The 21,336-nt window shown below is 45.1% G+C and overlaps 2 protein-coding genes across 6 annotated transcripts in view; both read right to left on the bottom strand.

The window, feature by feature from the left end:
- Window positions 1-21,336, bottom strand: part of pdlim7 (PDZ and LIM domain 7) — a 66,575-nt gene that overhangs the window by 3,973 nt on the left and 41,266 nt on the right. For all 4 annotated transcript variants that reach the window (XM_018745139.2, XM_018745304.2, XM_018745222.2 and 1 more), the window contains 4 exons: window positions 3,029-3,096; window positions 2,668-2,890; window positions 1,973-2,153; window positions 1,165-1,285 (listed from right to left, as the gene is read on the bottom strand). In XM_018745139.2, the coding sequence (XP_018600655.1) occupies window positions 1,165-1,285; window positions 1,973-2,153; window positions 2,668-2,890; window positions 3,029-3,096 (593 nt within the window). The remainder of the gene's footprint in view (window positions 1-1,164; window positions 1,286-1,972; window positions 2,154-2,667; window positions 2,891-3,028; window positions 3,097-21,336) is intronic.
- On the bottom strand, window positions 10,097-20,813 carry LOC108930230 (PDZ and LIM domain protein 7-like). 2 transcript variants are annotated; one of them, XM_018745422.2, is made up of 6 exons: window positions 20,544-20,741; window positions 20,060-20,076; window positions 18,974-19,012; window positions 15,956-16,116; window positions 11,009-11,045; window positions 10,097-10,693 (listed from the first exon to the last, which is right to left on the bottom strand). In XM_018745422.2, exons 1-6 carry the CDS (start codon window positions 20,571-20,573, stop codon window positions 10,597-10,599), a joined length of 381 nt encoding a protein of 126 aa, XP_018600938.1. In that variant the 5' UTR covers window positions 20,574-20,741; the 3' UTR covers window positions 10,097-10,596. The 2 variants fall into 2 exon arrangements, with proteins under 2 accessions (XP_018600938.1, XP_018601018.1); XM_018745502.2 differs by lacking the exon at window positions 18,974-19,012 and having other exon boundaries at window positions 20,544-20,813.

The raw sequence follows: 21,336 nt of genomic DNA, 5'->3' as shown, positions 1-21,336 counted from the left end.
CGAATCCAACTCACCACCAGGTGGTGATCAGTTGACAGCTCAGACCCTCTCTTCACCCGAGTGTCCAAGACATATGGCCGAAGGTCAGAAGAAACGACTACAAAGTCGATCATCGACCTCCGACCTAGGGTGTCCTGGTGCCAAGTGCACTGATGGACACCCTTATGCCTGAACATGGTGTTCGTTATGGATAAACCGCGACTAGCACAGAAATCCAATAACAACTCACCGCTCGGGTTCAGATCAGGGAGGCCGTTCCTCCCAATCACGCCCCTCCCCAGGTGTCACTGTCGCTGCCCACGTGGGCGTTAAAGTCCCCCAGTAGAACGACAGAGTCCCCAGTGGGAGCGCTTTCCAGTACGCCCCCCAGGGACTCTAAGAAGGCCGGGTACTCTACACTGCCGCTAGGCGCATAAGCACAAACGACAGTGAGAGACTGTTCCCTGACCCGAAGGCGTAGGGAGACGACCCTCTCATTCACCGGGGTAGACTCCAACACATGGCGGCTGAACTGGGGGGCTATTAATAAGCCCACACCCGCCCGCCGCCTCTCACCTTGGGCAACGTCAGAAGAGTGGAGAGTCCACCCTTGATCGAGAAGAGTGGTTCCAGAACCCAAGCTGTGTGTGGAATTGAGCCCGACTATATCTAGACGGTATCTCTCAACTTCCCGCACCAGCTCAGGCTCCTTCCCCGCCAGTGAGGTGACGTTCCAAGTCCCAGAAACCAGAGTTGGCGCCCGAGGTTTGGGTCGGCCGGGCACTCGGCCCCGACCACAGCCCAAATCACAATGCACCGGCCCCTTATGGTTTCTCCGGCAAGTGGTGAGCCCACTGAAGAGCGGCTCCACGTCATGGCTTCGGGCTGAGCCCAGCCAGGCCCCGTGGGCATAGACCTGGCCACCAGGCGCTCGCATGCGAGCCCCCCCCCCCGAGGCCTGGCTCCAGGGTGGGGCCCTGGTGACCCCATACCGGGCGGAGTAAACGAAAGCCTTGATTTTTTCTTCATAAGGGGTTTTTGAAGAAATGCAACTAAAAAAAAAAAATCTATTAAAAATCAAAAAAGCTTTTCAGAAGGTGAAAAGGAGAGAATATGTGTTCTGTGGCGCTTGTTGACTGGGAACACAATGGATGTGTGTGTAGCCTTGCCAAGCTGTGCTGTCACCTCTCTCGCAGTACGGCTCTCCCTCCTCCATGTAGAAGGCCTGGTTTCTGATAGGGGTCTTACAGGCAGCACACACGAAGCACTGAACATGGTAGGTCATCTTCAGGGCATGCATGATCTCCTGTGGGGCGAAGTGCACAGTGCAGAGAACACAGCCCCAGCGCACATGTATCTCACACACACACACACACACACACATACACACACACACACACACACACACACACACACACACCAAACTCACTTTTACTGCAAAGTGCTATCAACCCTTCCCACTGTCCTTGTGGCATCAGCCACTTGATTAACAAAGCACATGGGGAATGAGCCATGCGAACAAAAGCTACGGGGTGACCCACACAATGCATATTTTATGATGTGCGACACAAAATGTTTCTGGGCTAAGGTGGGACATTTTTGAATGGTCTGGAAAACTCTAACATTACTAAATGACCCGCATCCCTTCGAGGTATAGCCAGTCTAGTCTAGCAGACTGTGTTTCCGGAACAGACACTGAACCTCCATAACTCTGACTTAGACAAGTGGCTCCTCACAGAAAGTGAAGGAGGGAGGGAGTGTGTGAGTGAGTAAATAAAAATGTAAAACAATTCATAATCGGTATCATTTTGTATTTAAGTATGAAGACGATATTTTCCTATTATTACGCGCTGGCGACAAAAATTGATCGCATGTGTGGTTGAACATCATCCTCTCAGTAACACTGTATAAAATGTTTAGGTGAAACGGCAGCAATGCATAATCCCCAACTGGGAGAGCAGTGCTCTGTGCTGTGTGGTGCGTGCATACTCACCCCAGTGATCTTCTTCTTGCACTTGGCACAATTTGGTGCGTAACGGCTGTCGTAACACTTGGGGCAAAAAACAGAACCGCGCTCCTCAAAGAAGCCACCCTCATCCAGGACTACTTTGCATTGGGAGCACATGAATTCCTCTGGGTGCCATGAGCGCCCTAGGGCAACTAGGTAGCGGCCCCTGGAGCACACGGGTCCAGAAGCCAAACCAAGAAAAAAAAGTTGGAAAACTGGCATTATCATCAAGGTCATTTGCTACTAAAGTCACAGCGAATATTATACGCCCAAATCCATGACTTTATGTACCAGGCAGCAGCTGAAGCTGCAATATTGATTGAACACACTGAGAATTCCAAACAGCTGCCCCAGTGGTGCGGCACAGCGCCCCCAGGTGGTCACCAGCAGGATGCTACTCCACATTCGAATACATCAAACAGACGCTCGGATGGCAATTTCCTGCGGCTCAAATTGCATTTGCTTTGGTCCCCATATCAAATCAAAAATAGAACAAAATGTAACTGAACCACTTAAATATTGCTAGATAAATTATCTCGCTGAAATTGAAAGTGGGCCACCGGTCACCTCCGCATTCTGTGTAAACTGGCCGCGTTAGATGTGTGTCGGCGGAAGACACCGCCGACAGTCAAGCGCGGCTAAATGAGGGAACTCGTGTGCAGAGGGCACCGACTGCCCACCTGATGACCTTGCTGCAGGCAGCGCACACAGGGGTTCTCCCGCTGTCGGAGGGTGTTTGCTGAGCAGCTTGCAGGATAGAGCTGCGGCTCTGCATTGGAGTTGGCTGGGCCGGCTTGCTGTGCTGGGTGAGCACTGTGCTAGTCTTGTCAGGACGGTAGCGGTTGGCAAAGCCGGGGTCCGTCACCCAGGGGGGCCGGCAGGAAGGGCCCGTGGTGGGGGCCTCTGGTTTGGGAGCACATTTAACCGAAAGCAGAACAAGAGAAAGAATTATTTTAATCCGCTGGTTCAATATGAAACAGCCACACAATTCTGTCATGGTCTTAAAACAACAGGAGCTACAGTTGACCACTGATTCCTTACCTGATCCTCCATCCAGCTTGTCTCCAGGAGGTGCTGCAGGTTTGCACTTCTGAGCCTCCACCTCATGGCTGGGTAAAGAAAACACCTTCTTGTCAGCACTCGACTCCTGATATTTACATAAAGCCTCCCTCAAATTCATACTTTTGAATTTACTGTCATTCTTTCTATTCAAAAGCCTACAAGGGAAAAAAGGTAACGGATCATAATACTTAAAAAAAAAAAAAAAAAAAAAAAAAAAAAAAAAAAAAAAAAAAAAACCATGAGAATCATGATAAGTTCTTCATAACATAAAAATTAAGAAGAAAAAGTGGTCTTAGTTTGTGTGTAGTACTCTTCTATAATAACTACATATGACAGGCACACTTACCTGAAATAAAAGTTATAAAATTAAAATTACTACTTGCTACTACCTCTCTGGCAAATAATGAAATCCCTTGAATGAATGTGACTAAATAAAACAAACAACAGTATCTACAGTACATATATATCTACTATAAAAAGCTGTGATAAAAGATCAGCACTGTTGAATTTGATGTATTTTGTGTTGACCAGTTTTTTCACATGGAACTTTTTAAAAAAAAAAAAAAAACTGCAGCAAATACATCTAGATGAGACAACTTGGACCTTATGTGGAAAACATGGATTTTAAAATGATAGAAAATGACAGGAATTATGTAACAGAATTAAGAAGGATTAACAGCATTTATAATGAAGCATAGACAATTCCCCAGAAAGCTTTTCCATGCATAAAAAGGGACAATTCAGTGTCATTCCGACAATGTTAATTACATTTTACTTCATTATTAGAAAATAGGCACAGAATATCACGATTGTCTTCTATATTTTATGTCATATTTCTGCAAGGGCACTGAGAATGTACAGAATCACATAATCATCTTCAACTTCGAAATAAACCATTTCTTAGGGCACTACGGCATCACGGCACTATATTGCATTTTACAGTGGCTGCCTCCAGTATAACAAGGTACATCCTTCCAGTCCACAATCAGAATTGTAAAAAAGATGGCTTCATTAAACCACAATGCTATGAACACTGAAGTAGAAGGAAACATTAAATAACCAAAAGCAAGTAACCAGAGCCACAAAAACCCCATGGTAGATTCCAGGTTGCAAGAATTTTACTTCACGTTTAGTGCTCCTACTTTGGCATATTAAGCACTTCTTTACATTTACGAGGACTGAATTCTGATTTCTCTCGCCTCTCAACAACAGAACAGTGGGATAGCACACCATGCGGTCACCTTCTCGGCTACAGCTTGGCTCGTGCTGCGTTAAGTTCTCCATTAACTCCTGTTTGCTAGTTCCCCAGTTATGATCTCAGTAATCATGGCCCTATTTGGATTATTAATTTCTTCCATCTTTCAAATTCCATTGCATTAAAGGTTTAATTAAAAGATAAACACTGACTATCATTTTCTAGCATCCCCTGTAGTGCCACTACAGATTGGGTTGGAGATGGGGATCCTCGGAAACGCTCTGTATTAACACCACATATGTCTGGAATGCACAAAAAAGACAGCATAGGAAACGACACAAACAAGAGCGAACATTGTGTAGGTCACTCCCAACCACACAACTTCGATTCCAAAAAGACAACCCACAATGCAGTGTGGGCCAAACCTGGAATGAAAACTAGAAATAACATAGCAGTAGAGTGAACTTACTTAATTTAACTGACACTATCCTCCAAAGCAACTTACAATAATTTACCCATTTGTACAGCTGGGTAATCTTACTGGAGCAATTTAGGGTAAGTACATTACTCAAGAGTACTACAATTGGAGGTGGGATTCAAACCTGCAACCTTTGGGTCCAAAGGCAGCAGCTCTAACCACTACACACAAACTAAATTACAGGCACAAACAGTCTTAGCAGACAGCAACACAAGAGAATTAATTTAGCCTCCCTCTCATCATCATAATACATACTTTATACACAGGCTTTATCTGAGCAATTTAAGTGTACTGTTACATTTACATTTATTCATTTAGCAGACACTTTTCTCCAAAGCGATGTACATCTAAGCAAAAATACAATTTGTGCATTACATTAAGAGAAAGAGACATAGCTGCAGACATGTGATTCTTAATTAAACCTAGTTTGTTACTTTCCACTTGATGCACCAACGTTCATCGCTTGAGTAGGTGCATAAAACGCAGAATAGATTAATCCTGATAACCTTCTACATTTTTTTATGAGGTATACAAACATTAACATACAATGCAGGAGTAGTGGCTGTGTAAAGGCTTATCTGGGGAATATCAATATGGTGCATGACCAATTAGACCATAAATAAGAGGGAGCGATCTTGGGCGAAGCGAGTCCGGAAAAGGTGAGTTTTCAGACCCTTCTTGAATGTAGACAGAGTTTCTGCAGTTCCGAGTGAGAGGGGAAGGTCATTCCACCACAATGGAGCCAGAACCGAGAACCTCTGGGCTTTACTTTTCGTGCACGGGACCATCAAGCAAGCAGGAGCAGACAAGCGAAGGGGTCTGGTTGGGGTGTAGCAGTTGATCAATTCTTGTAAAGAGCTGGGAGCAGTTCTATTGATGCATTTGTAGACAATCACCAGGGTCTTGAATCTGATCCGGGCAGCTATAGGAAGCCAGTGCGGAGAAATAAGTAGAGGAGATACATGGGAACACGTTGACAAATCAAACAACTTGTGCAGCAGCATTCTGTATCAGTTGCAGAGGTCTGATGGCAGTAGTGGAAAGGCCGCACAGGAGAGAGTCGCTGTAGTCTAGACGGGATGTCACCATGGCCTGGACAAGTAGTTGGGCAGAGTCAGTTGTTATTATGCACATTATGCAGGATGTATCTGCAGGACCAGGTTGTGGCTTCGATGTGCTGAGAGAAGGATAGACTTGAGTCAACCGTCACACTCCCAGACTCTTAGCCGAGGAGGCAGGCAAAATGAGTGAGTTGTCCACTTTGATCGATAGATTGTGACAGGAGGACAGGCCAGCTGGGAGATGAAGAATCTCTGTTTTGGAGACATTGAGTTGGAGGTGGTGATCAGACATTCATGCAAAGATGTCCGACAGGCAGGCAGCAACGCGTGTGGAAATGTCTGACGCTTCAGGTGGAAAGAAGAGGAAGAGCTGGGTATCATCAGCATAGCAGTGGTATTTGAATCCATGGGAGGCTATGACCAGGCCCAAGGAGGAGGTGTAGATCGAGAAGAGAAGAGGACCCAGTACTGAGTCCTGCGGGACACCGGTTGAGAGAAGCAAAGGAGAAGAACGGGAGCTCTACCAGACCACCTGATAGAATTTGTCAGATAGGTAGGACTCAGACCATCTTAGTGCAAGTCCCTAGATCCCAAGCTGAGCAAGAGAGGAGAATAGAAGCCGATGGTTGGCAGTGTTGAATATTGCAGACAGATCGAGGAGGATGATGACCGAGGAGAGGGAGGTGGCTCTAGCTGACTGAAGAGCATCAGACAGCACCAGAAGCACCATCTCCATGGAGCGACCAACTTTGAAACCAGACTGATATCCATCGAGGAGACTGATTTCCTCACCCGGAACAGACAGTTGAAGGAAAAAGAGGAGGGAGACCGGTCTGTAGTTTTGGACTGAATTGGTATCAAGGGATGGTTTCTTTAACAGAAGTGAAATGAGAGCAGTTTTGAAGGCAGCTGGGAAACAGCCAGAGGAGAGCAAGGAGTTGATGATCTTAGAGGTGAAGTTGGAGAGATGTGTGTGTGTATGTATTAGCTGTGATGGCACTCAACAAGCACACATGGACAGTCATGCAGTATTACAGAATAACTGAATGTCGTTTTTTAACTATAAAAAAGGGTTAGCTATTGAATGACTTGACCATTTTAATAGGATTTGGTAACATTTTATTAGAAATGAGTGTTGATTATGGGGCTCGGGAATGCATTAGAATGTTTAGAATTAAAACAAAGGGTAATTAAGTTTTCAAGAATTCACACCGGATTTTTCAGTAACAAATTACCTTTATAAGGCAGGGGAAGACTACTAATTTCAATTAACCTCGCTATTTTCACATGACCTTTAATGTCATGTACCCTCAACAGCTAATGTAAAACACCCCCATTCTAACGCCTTTATAGTCATAATAAGGCAATACTCAGCAGTTATACTAATCATGAATAATTCTGTAACTATAGATACAGCACAGCACCTACTAGAATACACTAATGCCAATTTTTACCAGAGTTATCACATAGGATGCCTACCATTACTCTAAGATTGTTCCTGCACAGCTTTTATTTAAAGGTGTCTTTTGGTTTTACAATAGGAAGTAGCAAAGGTAAATGATTGTGGGTGTTGCTGATATTAACAGTAAACTTCTTCAGCCTTGCATACACACATGGGCTCAAGTATAGGTAACAAGGAACAATTTTGTAAGCAGTTAAACTGTAACTGGTCAACTGAAAATACATTTAACTGGTACAAAAGCATTTGTTTGGTCAGGGCTGTTCAGGCACAGACTCCAGTAGAGCTCAGTCTGCAGGAATGGGCATGTTCTCCCCGTGTTCACGTTTTTCTCTCACAGTCCAAAAATGTGCTAGACTGTAAAGTTAATTCGGTTAGCTAATAAAACTTTTAAGCTACTTAAAATCATTTTCCCACTCATACAGCAAGATGATTTTTACTGGAGCAATTCAGAAGGGGGGGTGCGGTGGCGCAGTGGGTTGGACCGGGTCCTGCTCTCCAGTGGGTCTGGGATTCGAGCCCTGATAGGGGTGCCTTGCGACCGACTGGCGTCCTGTCCTGTCCTGGGTGGGTCCCCTCCCCCTCCAGCCTTACGTCCTGTCTTGCCGGGTTAGGCTCCGGCTCCCCGCGACCCCATATGGGAAATGGGGGGTGGGTGGGTGTGTGTGGAGCAATTCAGCATACCTACATTGATGATGGGTCCTACAACAGGTGGTGGGATCAAAATCTGTTAGTAACAGTACGCAGTGGCTATACAACTACACTGTCAGTGGACTTTCAAGAATGAAAGACACAGGCAATGACCTTACAATCTTATTTCTTTGTATTATAAACCCCTGTAAGCAAAATTACCAAAATGTCTCTGTCCTGGTTGTACCTGATTATCACTGTAATGCATAAATGTACATTTTGGTATTTCCAATGGCTTTTTTTTATTCTGGGAAAATCCCCCCCCCATAAGAAATGTTAGTTTGACCCCCTCATAAGGGGAATTTGCCTAACCTAGTGATTTTATAGAAGGAATTAACCATGTTGGGTGTGTATCACTTCAAAAACACACACAGTTCGCAGCATAAGTTCGGCGTCACCACAAAGAATTCCAAATAAAATTATAGCTACATCTCTTCCGGATACATGGCACACATATATAACACTGGAAAAGCTTTTGTGTTTGCAGAGGTCCAAGAATCCCCCATGTTCCTGGTGGCATGTTGGACTGAAGCACTGGGCTGTCAGTGGAAGCGCTCAGCTGGGCTCCATTTGGTATGAGCAAGGGCAATGTTAAGTGACATGTTGCAAGAGGTTTCTTATTCATGCAACATCGAAAGTCCTTCTTCCATATCAGGAAGGAAGTGCAGGTAGTACTGCAGTGCCATGTGTGTAAATGAAGGCCTCTGAAAGCCTTTTCCTCACTCGAACATGTGGCAAGAGAAAGGGTGAGAGCTCAAACTAAAGGAAGGGTGTGTGTACAGGGTGGGCGGCAACATTATTCACTGCCTGTGAGTTACTTGCTCAGGGATGATTGACAAGTAAAACCAAAACACCTGCTGTTTCATGAATTATGGATGAGACTAGGCCTTCGCTTGTGACAGGCCGCCATTGACATGATCATATGGAACTGCTTCCCCTCTTCAAGGGGGCCCTCCCACAGGAAGCCCAGGTGAGAGATGGGGGTCGGTTGCAAGAAAGACATTTCTAATGGGACACGGAGATTCTGGAGCAGTTCAGCCTTTAGTGCAAGACAAATGGCCCCCGAGGAAGTCACCCGCTCATTCCTTCGCCTCTCATCATAGAATTCACGCTTAATTGGAAGTCCTTACATCTCCTTGGGTTCCCACACAAAAAAAAAAAAAACAGTTAAAAGGGTAAGGAGAACGGAAGCATAAATCTGCCGGTCCCATGAGAGGCCCATTGTCAGTACAGAGCAGTGTCTCATTAATGCAAATCACAGCGCAATTCAACCATTCTCTCAATGAGTCCGTTTCGCACAGCAGCGTTATTGCGAGGAGAACACAGCTAGGAGTCAAGTTATTGATCCCCACAGTTCCCACAGAAAAAGTCAAACTAAAAGCTTCTGCAAAACAAATTAGATATTTTTCAGTTCTTCCAGATTAACAGCAGTAAATCATTGTTGGTCTCTTTCTGATTTCTTGTGTCCTCAGCTTCCCCACATGTGCAATTATAACATGCTGAATGATCAAGTTCCTCGGATGACTCTGTACACTAAGCACTGTATCATCAGAGAGTGTGACAGGGAGGACAAAGTAAAGTGTAGTCGGAGAACCTGAGCACAGTCCTGCAGGCAGTTTTCATTTACAGTGCAGCCTGTCAACACATTGCACTAGTGCCCCAGGGATGGAGAACCACATTTCAGATCACATCAACATACGTACGCAATGAGAGAACTCAAAGGTTTCCCACGCTTTGAGAGAATGGGGGGGCGGGTATGTTTCACAACACTCCTGTTCATCACGGTAAAGACAACTGCATAGCTGTGTCTGCTGTCACCAGGAACATACCCGAGTCTGGGTCCTTGTCAGAGTTTACGAGGCAGGACAGGCGACCTCTGGAAAAAATGCCACACATGCATTTCTCCATTTACCCTCAAGTAGAAATGAGGCCTTAAACCCCAAAACTGTTGAGAACCTTGGTGAGGCTGGGTGGTCATTCATCACATTTTACATGCAAGATGCAGTCACCTGATTGTGCTCACGTGTAGTGTGAAGAGACAAGGAAACCTTCCAATGCGTAGGACACCTATCTGGGGAATTCGATTTACTTTGAGACAAGAGTTTCTTTGGGTACACTGTGATATGTGCACACAGAGAGAAGCACACAGAAAAGATGAGGAAACTGGTTTTCAAACATTGTATATATTGATGAAAGCAGAAAACCAACAGTGTTTAACTTTTCCTTATTTTTTGGAGCGAGGACGGAAAACAAACTGCTGAGAGATTAAACAAATGTACACTTGTCAAAGACAGAGCAGAAAGTGAGAAAAGATAAAACACAGTGGGATCAGGAGAGAGAGATGGAGAGAGATCTCGGAAACGTAACCCTAGTGCTGAAAACTGCAACGCCACCAGCACCGCTGTCAACACCGTCATGCACTGTGTTGCAGGAATCCTGTCTGTAGGCTCAGTATGCATGTCTCCTCTTTGGCTTGTACTCTACACTGCAATTCTTTTTATTTTTTTTTTTTAATAATTTCCATTAAGAAGGGTTTTCTTGTTCGCCTTCTCTCCTGAAAATTACACGAGTCTGTTCGTTACATAGATGTGGAAGCTCTCGCCGTGTTGGGTGCGTCGGGTGGGCCCTCTCACGACCCTGTCATCACGAAAGCACCAAGGCCACTCAGGATTTGATGTTGAGGGCACGAGCAGACCTGTCGTGGTGCCAGTCCCGAAGCCTGGCATAGCGGGGACTCTGAATTTCACTGAGAAACTTTTCCCTAACCGAGAGAGACAGGAAAAGCATTAGATAAGGAGAACAGGGGAAGGAAGAGGACATACAGGCGGAAGTCAGAGGTAAGGAGCTACAGCCTTGAAGACGGTCGTGGCAAAGGACATGCATGAGAAAGCCACTGATCTGGTATGCCCAGCGTGCTACCATCTGCTACAGCTAGGATGTGAGTCTTGCTCTCTTCATGCTCGTTCATACACAACTGCTGGGATACACTTTGCACCACACACGGAACCTGCCTTCCAGGCGTGAGCTCTAAACTGTGTGTGTTTTTAGCACACAGACACAAACACACTGGCATTACCTGGACCTCTTCACGCTCTCATCATCTGGGTCCTGCACTGATAAAGCCAGAAGAAACAAATGAAACATCACCATTACAGCTCCCAGTGTGCACCCTTCTCCTCCCACAAGACAGAGAAACCAAAACAGGAGCACACACTAGACTGTTTGACTGTTCTATAATTGAAGCACATGCCGCAGACATTGTCCAGTTAGCATGAGAGACCAAAGTGCTGCTAGTAATCGCACATGTTCATTAACCGCACAACTGAGCTAAATGCCCCCTCCTATGAGAGTCCAGTGGTACAAGTCAAACAGTTGGAAAATGGCTAAATATAATCATTTTGGTATAAATTTGTGAAAATAACATGTTACACATTAAAGATAAGTACAATAGTTGCAAAATGTATTAAAAACTATAATATAATATTAACGTAATATTTGTGACACACAGGAGCATTAACACTTAGCTAACAGTCGACTAATGGGGCAATCATAGTATCTAAAGGCCTGGAGAAGGACAGGAGTCATCACACTGAGGAGTTTGGACTACTGTTTATAAAGCTGCTGCAGAAACCTCTTGTTTCGTGTTTTCTGTTGGATCTTACACAAATTGTTCTGTGTTTTTAATAAAATCATCCTAGTCACTCTCCAACAATGCTTTCAAATTCCATCCATCCATCTTTCTCCGCTTATCCGGGACCAGGTCGCGGGGGCAGTAGTTTAAGCAGAGCCCCCCAGACTTCCCTCTCCCCACACACCTCCTCCAGCTCCTCTGGGGGAACCCCAAGGCGTTCCCAGGCCAGCTGGGAGACGTAGTCTCTCCAACGTGTCCTGGGTCTGCCCCGAGGCCTCCTCCCAGTGGGATATGCCCAGAACACCTCCCCAGAGAGGCGTCCAGGAGGCATCCGGAATAGATGCCCAAGCCACCTCAACTGGCTCCTCCCGATGCGGAGGAGCAGCGGCTCTACTCCGAGCTCCTCCCGGGTGACTGAGCTCCTCACCCTATCCCTAAGGGTGCGCCCAGCCACTCTGCGGAGGAAACTCATTTCTGCCGCTTGTATCCGCGATCTCATTCTTTCGGTCATGATCCAGAGTTCATGACCATAGGTGAGGGTAGGAACGTAGATCGACCGGTAAATTGAGAGCTTCACCTTACGACTCAGCTCCTTCTTCACCACAACAGACCGGTACAATGACCACATTACTGCGGACACCGCACCGATCCGTCTGTCAACCTGCCGCTCCATTTTTCCCTCACTCGTGAACAAGACCTCGAGATACTTAAACTCCTCCACTTGAGGGAGCAACTCCTCCCTAACCCGGAGGGGGCAATCCACCTTTTTCCGACTGAGAACCATGGCCTCGGATTTGGAGGTGCTGATTCTCATCCTCGCCACTTCGCACTCGGCTGCAAACCTCTCCAGTGCACGCTGTAAGTCTTGATTCGATGAGCCAATAGGACCACATCGTCCGCAAAAAGCAGAGACGAGATCCTGCGGCCACCAAAACAGACACCCTCCGTTCCCTGGCTGCGCCTAGAAATTCTGTCCATAAAGATAATGAACAGAATCGATGACAAAGGGCAGCCCTGGCGGAGTCCAACATGCATCGGGAACAGGTCTGACTTACTGCCGGTAATGCGAACCAAGCTCCTGCTCCGGTCATACAGGGAACAAACAGCCCGTAGCAACGAGCCCCAAACCCCATAATCCCGAAGTACCCCCCCACAGGATGCCACGAGGGACACGGTCGAATGCCTTCTCCAGGTCCACAAAACACATATGGACTGGTTGGGCAAACTCCCATGAACCCTCCAACACCCTAGTGAGGGTATAGAGCTGATCCAGTGTTCCATTGCCAGGGCGGAAACCGCATTGCTCCTCCTGGATCCGAGGTTCAACTATCGGTCGGATTCTCCTTTCCAGTACCCCGGCATAGACTTTCCCAGGGAGGCTAAGGAGTGTGATTCCCCTGTAGTTGGAACACAATCTCCGGTCCCCCTTCTTAAAAAGAGGGACCACCACCCCGGTCTGCCAGTCCAGAGGCACCGTTCCCGAACTCCACGCGATGCTGCAGAGGCGTGTCAGCCAAGACAGCCCCACAACATCCAGAGACTTGAGAAACTTGGGGCGGATCTCATCCACCCCCGGAGCCTTGCCACCGAGGAGTTTTTTGACTACCTCAGCAACTTCAGCCAGGGTAATGGACAAGTCCCCCTCCGAGTCCCCGGCCTCAGCTTCCTCTACGGAAGGCGTGTCGGAGGGATTGAGGAGATACTCAAAGTACTCCTTCCACCGCCCGAGGACATCCTCAGTTGAGGTCAGCAGCGCACCACTTCCACTGTAAACAGTGTTGGCGGAACAATGCTTCCCCCCTCTAAGTCGTCGGACGGCTTGCCAGAATCTCTTCGAGGCGACCGAAAGTCTTCCTCCATGGCCTCACCAAACTCCTCCCAGGCCCGAGTTTTGCCGCGGTGACTGCCAGAGCCGCGCTCCGTCTGGCCCGCCGGTACCCGGTAGGCCAGCCAGGCCCTATAGAACTCCTTCTTCAGCTTGACGGCATCCCTCACCTCCGGTGTCCACCACTGTGTTCGGGGATTGCCGCTGCAACAGGCGCCGGAGACTTTATGGACGCAGCTCCGAACCTCCGCCCCGACAACGGAGGTGTGGAACATAGTCCATTCGGACTCAATGTCCCCAGTCTCCCTCGGGACCTGGTTGAAGCTCTGTCGGAGGTGGGAGTTGAAGACCTCTCTGACAGGGGCCTCCGCCAAACGTTCCCAACAGACCCTCACTATGCGTTTGAGCCTGTCAGGTCTGTCCAGCTTTTTCCCCCGCCATCGAATCCAACTCACCACCAGTGTCCAAGACATATGGCTAAAGATCAGAAGAAACGACTACAAAGTCGATCATTGACCCCCAACCTAGGGTGTCCTGGTGCCAAGTGCACTGATGGACACCCTTATGCATGAACATGGTGTTCATTATGGACAAACCGCGACTAGCACAGAAATCCAATAACAACTCACCGCTCGGGTTCAGATCAGGGAGGCCGTTCCTCCCAATCACGTCCCTCCCCAGGTGTCACTGTCGCTGCCCACGTGGGCGTTAAAGTCCCCCAGTAGAACGACAGAGTCCCCAGTGGGAGCGCTTTCCAGCACGCCCCCCAGGGACTCTAAAAAGGCCGGGTACTCTACACTGCCGCTAGGCGCATAAGCACAAACGACAGTGAGAGACCGTTCCCTGACCCGAAGGCGCAGGGAGACGACCTTCTCGTTCACTGGGGTAGACTCCAACACATGGCGGCTGAACTGGGGGGCTATTAATAAGCCCACACCCGCCCGCCACCTCTCACCCTGGGCAACGCCAGAATAGTGGAGAGTCCACCCTTGGTCGAGAAGAGTGGTTCCAGAACCCAAGCTGTGAGTGGAAGTGAGCCCGACTATATCTAGACGGTATCTCTCAACCGCCTGCACTAGCTCAGGCTCTTTCCCCACCAGTGAGGTGACATTCCAAGTCCCAAAAGCCAGAGGTGGCGCCCGAGGTTTGGGTCGGCCGGGCACTCGGCCCCGACCACTGCCCAAATCACAACGCGCCGGCCCCTTATGTCCTCTCCGGCAGGTGGTGAGCCCACCGAAGAGTGCTTTCAAATTAAGTGTAATCATTTCTTAACTTTGTTCATGATGTGAGGCAGAAAGTACATGAAACACTTTCGTATGCACCCACTGTATTTTTCTGCAAGATGTACGTCACTTCGGAGGAAAGCGCCTGCTAAACAAATAAAGGTAAATGTACATGTAGTATGGGTATCCCCCGCTTTTCAAAAGTTTGCTTTACGCCACTTCGCTCTTACAAAAGATCTACATTAGTACCTGTTTTGGCTAATCAAAAGAAATCCAAAGAGGATTTTTGCTTTTACAAAAAAAAAGGCAAAAAAAGCGAAAATAGCGTTATAGAGGCAGAGCACACCTCGAACAGCGAAAGTGGCGCCACCACACTATTTCTCTGGGAAGTACACTCAGCATTAAGCCACCATAGTGTCTGTGAACATCTGTGCTTTATCTCGATTTGTTTTGTGCATCTGCTAGCAAGATGTGTCCTGGGGTATCAGAAAAGCCTAAGAGCTCGTAAGGGTGTTACGTAAACTGGATGTAATCAAGTGTTTCGATCGTGGTGAATTAAATAAAGGCATTGTGCGTGTGTTGAACTTGCCTGTTTCCACCATTCGTACTATTGGGTTTTATGCATTATAGGTTATTTTTTGGGTCTGGGAACGCTCAAAAATTTTTCACATACAAACTAATGGTAATTGCTTATTCGCTTTATGCCATTTCAGCTTACAAAAGGTTTCATAGGAACAGTATACTTTCAGATAGCGGGGGAAACCTGTACTACATCTATAAATAAGAGAATATGGATGGGAATATTTATTTTACTATTAACGTCATTCTATTTTCATCTCACCTCACCCAAAACACAGAAAACAGGACAGCCTTCCCTTATTTATTTAAAGTTAGGTATACATTATAAAGTATGTTTTAACTCATTATCTGCAAATATTACTGAATATTGATACTTATTGTATGCCTGTGAGCAACATTATTGGCTCTGGTTGCTCTGATTCAGCCTTAGATGTCAGCATTTACGAAAGGGTATATGAGCACAGTCACTAAAGTGAGCATTAGCAAAAACAGAGAGTTGCAGAAGTGCGCCAACACATATGATCCCAACTGGGCAGTGACTGCACCTTACTCTCCCTCCACAGACTTAAATTTTCCCTCTTCTGATCACAAGGCAAGTGCTTCAACCAACACAGCAGCAATGTACCACATTACGTGTCAATGGAAGCTCTTACGCTGAGAGCTGAGACTAAGTCCCCAGCTGATGTGTTTGAGGCATCTGAGGCTAGAGGAGCACAAGGACTCGGCCTCCTGCCCAAAGCCAGCTCCCTCTTCCCTCTGACTTACTGAAGTCAGTGCCCGTCAGCTGGGCCAGGATGCGGAAGGAGCGTGACTGAGTAGTGCCCGTACGCGGCCGCCAGTCCTGCGTGTCCTCAATCAGTCTTTTCTTGCTGCGGTCATTAGGGATGAAGCAGGGGGCGCTCTCCATCCGGAGGCCATGCCTAGAGCTGGGTTGGGGCAGGAGTGGGTTAGGAGGCGACAATTTATATCATCAATATAGGGACCCGCTACAAACGCACTCCTTACAAAGGGCAATCGGAAAACAGAGTGCTTAGAAGAGAGGAAAAAAAAAAAAAAAAAACCTTCAGTTGTGAGTCTTATGAAGTAACATGCAAATCCAGAGGCTCTACATGAACAAATGAATCAGAGCGTTCCCATGCATTAACGAATCCCATAGGAGTCCAAAATAAGACATTAAACTAAAAATTTTCTCTTATTCAACTTTTGCATATTCATTGATCATTTCTGTTCGCGGGTGTTACACTTACAACTAAACCAAGAAAACACATTCATCCTACATTGCATCTGCATATTAAAAGAATAGAATGGCCTTTTTTTTTCTTTTTTTTAGAAAATTCATGGGAAAATCTACAAATATGACAATTTAAGGATTCAATTCTTGAGACATCACCCTATAACATTTTTTTAAGTAAAAAATTGTAGGATTCAAAGTAGCTTGTACACAAAAGAATAAAAGCACAAAAAGTATGGTGGTAGGAAGCTTTGGTTTGTACATAAATATTTTAGCCTCATTGTAACAACTGACTTGTAACAAAAGTTATTTTTAGAATTTTGCAGTTTATCTTTTATAGCATTTTCTTCCTATTTTATAAAAGTCCTCTGTTAAACATATGAAGAAAAGACAAATAACTGAGCCTTGTAACAGACTGGTATCCCACCCACGGTGTTCCCTGATAGATATGTAGAACAGACAAACAGAGACCCTGCACTGCATGAGTGGTTGATAAAAGTGGAATAGATGAACTATAGTCTTACAGCAAAATCTTAATTTAGTATAGTTTTTTTCAATACAGGACCTAATCTGTGAATGCACAGAGGGATTATTAAAACTTAATTAATTATGACATAGTGGTTGGACTTTAAAACAAACGGAGTTACAGAGTTCTGGTCCCAGTCGGGAGCACAGGCTGAGGTCCAAGTATATTGGGTAAAAAGAAAAAAAATTCTTATGCCTTGCCCCAAGTCTTCTTAATACTGAGTATCAAGTTGAAGGATGTGGTGAGCTACGAACCTTTGTAATTTGTTTACAAACACTTTTTACACTACAAAACAGTTTTCTTCCAAGTTTTTCATGTGTGTTTCTGATTCAGGTTCAGGTTCCCCCATAGTACGTGAATGTAACACTACATAGAGTTCATTGGAAGTCGCTTTGGAGAAAAGCGTCCGATAAATAAATAAATAAATGCAAGTACAAAAAGCAAACGGTACAACATATTTCACAGCTCCTCTTTTGCAGCACATTTAAACAAGAGAACTAAACATGAGACTTCCCTAATATCGATCTAAAGCTCAAACAGGTTTGTAGCCGTAGGGAAGCCCATCCAGTTGCCCTGTGACACACTCTAAGGGACTAAGCGTCACGGGGAGTGACACGAAGACCTGAGCGTGGACAAGCTGCAACGTTCACATTTGATCTAATGCGTGTTCTCGTCTCGCTTCATCACATCAATTACGAGGTGTCTGATACCTCCGGAGAAACTGCTAAGAGGCAGATATCCTGCTGAAGTCCTCACAAAGAGCAGCCATACACGACAAGCTCAAGATATCCGTTAGGCATATTACAACAGACTCATAAAAACCTAAGGTACTTGGTTTCAAGGAAGAATACTCATGTCGATACATAATAAACAGTACAAGTGTTCATAACAAGAATAAAAGTTGTGCACCACGGTGCGAACTTTTCATTGACTGTACGGAGGACAGAATTATTCAGTGAAAGTCACTGTGGTGGGACCAAAGGAAGGTTAAATAAAGGACGTGAGTCAAGACAAAGGCAGCAGTGAGTCATGCAACTGTGAGACAAAACAGAGCTTGATTTACTGCTTTTGTGTACAGGGTTGCCATACTTTTATAAGTGTACCTTCACCGGTCTGTCTGGTCTCTCTTAAAGTTATACACCACAACCATAGTCTGGTCGTGTAAGCCACTCTCTGTGGATCTGGAAAATGTTATGGTTCCAGCTTTATTTACATCAGCTTCAGTAAATGGACATGCATAAAAGTGTGCACTTGCTGCTTGGGATATAAAAGCTTGAGATACAAATTTTAGAACTAACTTCTTCCTTGGAAGTGTGGTGATGTGTGAGACCTCGTAAGCCGAATGAAGACAATAAGGCACACAAACTAAACAAGACTGTGGCACTGCCTTAATTCAGCTCATTTCCACATTGTTGACAACTAATGTCTTGTGTTCATGAGCGTCGGTGTTTCTAAAAATGAAATTGACTATAATTATAATAACTCTCGGCAGTGGCTGCATTCCTATTTGTTTCTAAAAGTGTCAATAACAGGACGTTTACCGTTATCATGGAGACCAAAGTGGCAATAATAAAGTTTACAGTGGTGAGGTCAACATGGAACATGCTTATGGGATGAACTGATAAGTAATAGGGAATTGAACAGAAGTTCATGGAGTTGCAGTACTTTTTATATTCAGAAAGTTCTAATTTTAAAATAGCTCAAACGTAAATGTTTTAGTTTAATTTACTGTAACCATATCTGAGGTTTTCAAAACCCATATCCAGAAAATCGACAGCGGTCAACTCCAGTACACATTTTCCAACAGTGACTTAAGAGTAAAAGTGACTTTGGAATTGTGAACAAAACAGGTTACAGTCTTTCGGTCTGTAAGAGAGGAGTCAGTGCCTTGTACTGTGACAGAGATCCAGCAATACTGTGTGAAGGCACATAAAACATGCTGGAGAGATGCTCATCGCTGCATCTTTCACAGAAGCAAGTGCTGTGACATGAGCACAGGAAAGCTCTACATGCGTCAAAACCTTACTTGGTCTCGGGGTAAATCTCCTCAATGTACGTTTCACCCCTGAGGAGCACACAATGCATGAAAGAAAAAAAGACATAAAAATTGCCTTGGAAGATGCAAGAAAAGGCCTGTTATGTACAGTTCTGAGACATCTGATGTAGCTCATCTAACCACACAGAGAAAATAATCTTTTAATATTCTGGAAATGAGGCAGATCACACACCCTTTAGAATGTATCTACTCTGTTATAAGGAAATAAGAAAGATGGAGCTAAAAATGTTGGAAAAATCAGAGTGAAACCTATTCTAAAAATGACATTATACTCATCAGGAGATCAAAAAACAGGGGATATCTGGTTTTTCATTAATCTTGTCAGAGATCATCAATACCACTTGTTCATAGTTCTGGATTGTCCTGATTTTCATTTATATGTTCTGCCACAACCAGTCTGAGCCTGATTCAATAAACTGAGAAAAGTGAAAACTGCACCAAGCGCCTGTGTGAGACACATGGCATTGTGGGAACTGTGTACCCGCACTGTCAGCTTCCATCTTCATCAAGCCAGTCTACATTATTACTACAAATTTATTTTATGAAATGAAAACTATTTTTGAAATTAGTTTTATATATTACCCATGTTCACTACAACCGTGCACACAATTCCAAAAAAAAAAAAAAAAAAAAAAAAAAAACTTTGCTGACACATGCATGGTTCAAGAACACTATGGAGGGGTGGTGGAAGAAAACGAGCATTTTCTTCTTTTGGAAAAAACTGGAAAAAGTGAAACTACATAAAATTTTTTACATTTTATGTTACTATTCCTTATAACATTTGGCATTTAAGATTGATCTTTGGGTGAACCTGGGAAACGCTTGGAACAAATTTAAATTTTTCCCCATAAAAAAAATGAGAAGTAACTTCATTACATCCATTTTCAGGAGCAAATTAGGAGTAGATAACAGGGGACGTGTGTACAGAAAATGACTTGTCAAACAGAGATTTGTGTTTTTTTTTTTTTTTTGGTTGTTCCCCATAATTATCAGCAATAAGCATTATCTTAGGCCTCTATACAAGGTAACACAGAATGACAAAAAAGGTTTACTGACTTGTTGACAGTTTCCACCTGCAGGATTACACAAGGAGGGAGGGAGACAAAGAAAGAGAGAAACACTCATCAGTCAGGATGAAAAGGAGGAGCACAGGACTGAAATTCTGCAGTCGGAACTAATCGGTGCAGGAGAGAGTCACACAAGGGCCATGCTGTGACACAGGTGACAGGCAAAGTGTGAGAGAGCAGCTCTGCTGTCTGCATGTGTCATCGCCCAAACAATGAGTCTCGACACGGAAACATCTCGGCTTCATACACAACACAACAAGCAGTATGTGTGACCAACCTATCCCGATGGCACCCGCATGTTACCAAGACAGAGGACACTATGTTATTACTGGGTAATGACACATGAAATTCACTGGAGTGAATTCACCATCTTCATTTCAAGCCAATACCGAGTGCCCCGCATGAGTGCATGCTCGCTCTCTTTTACTCTCACATACACACACACACGAACGCACGCACGCAAGACCACTGACCTTCCCACTACTTGTAGCTGCTGCAGACATTTTTTGCTCGTTTTCACGCAGTTACTACACGCTAGTAGGCTAAATAAAAATCTAAAATTTTACGCACTGCAGCTGAGCTTTTTCCTGTCTTTTATGCAAGAACTTTGAAAAACAAAAAAAAAAATGAAGAAATAAATTGAAGCATCTAATCTTCTCCACTTTAAGTCACAGAAGAAATGTCACAACAGAAAACTGGTAATTTATTCTAACTTAGCAAAACAAGACCAACAAACTTCAAAAACCTCAAGTTGTATGAAAACAAACAGGCAAAGTTCGACACTAAAACCGCAGGCTGTGCAAACAGATTTAGCCCTAGCTGCATATGAAGTGATCTCTCCAAGTAAGGCGGTTAAGTAATGAAGTGGCTGTCCAGTAAAGGCATGATGAGAGCTCAGCACATTTTCGGCCGGGGAGGGGGGTGCCTGGTCGTCTAAAAACAGCAGAGAGACACGTCAAGCTGCAAAAGAAAGCCAAGCCCTTTTAACTCCCGTCAGGCAAGGGAGAATGAAAGCAGTGGCCCAAACCTGCCTTGGTGTGGATCATATGGTCTCTGAAGAACCCAACACACTCAACATCTTTTCTTGTGCGCCAACAAAAGACATCTGATAACCCTTCTCAACATCTTAATCCAACCCCATACACTAGCCATTTTCTGCCACAAATGACATGGTATTGAAACCAGCTGAAAAGCACACAGAACCGAATTTTTTAAACAGAGAAGTGCTCAGAATGTTCTTTTGTCTTCATGATGCAGTTTTTGAAA

The sequence above is a fragment of the Scleropages formosus genome, chromosome 13 (assembly GCF_900964775.1).
Source record: "Scleropages formosus chromosome 13, fSclFor1.1, whole genome shotgun sequence".
NCBI lineage: Eukaryota > Metazoa > Chordata > Actinopteri > Osteoglossiformes > Osteoglossidae > Scleropages > Scleropages formosus.
The sequence above is the reverse complement of the archived record's forward strand: the minus strand, read 5'-3'. Positions and strand labels throughout refer to the sequence as shown.

Bases quoted from the DNA above. Each gene is read 5' to 3' on its own strand.
- LOC108930230 (XM_018745422.2), bottom strand. From the start codon at position 20,573: ATGTCTGCAGCAGCTACAAGTAGTGGGAAG. The intron at 16,117-18,973 runs GTAAGGTTTTGA...GCCCCAACCCAG, and splicing joins GAGATTTACCCCGAGACCAA to CTCTAGGCATGGCCTCCGGA. The intron at 10,694-11,008 runs GTAATGCCAGTG...TCTCTCGGTTAG, and splicing joins GAGAGCGTGAAGAGGTCCAG to GGAAAAGTTTCTCAGTGAAA.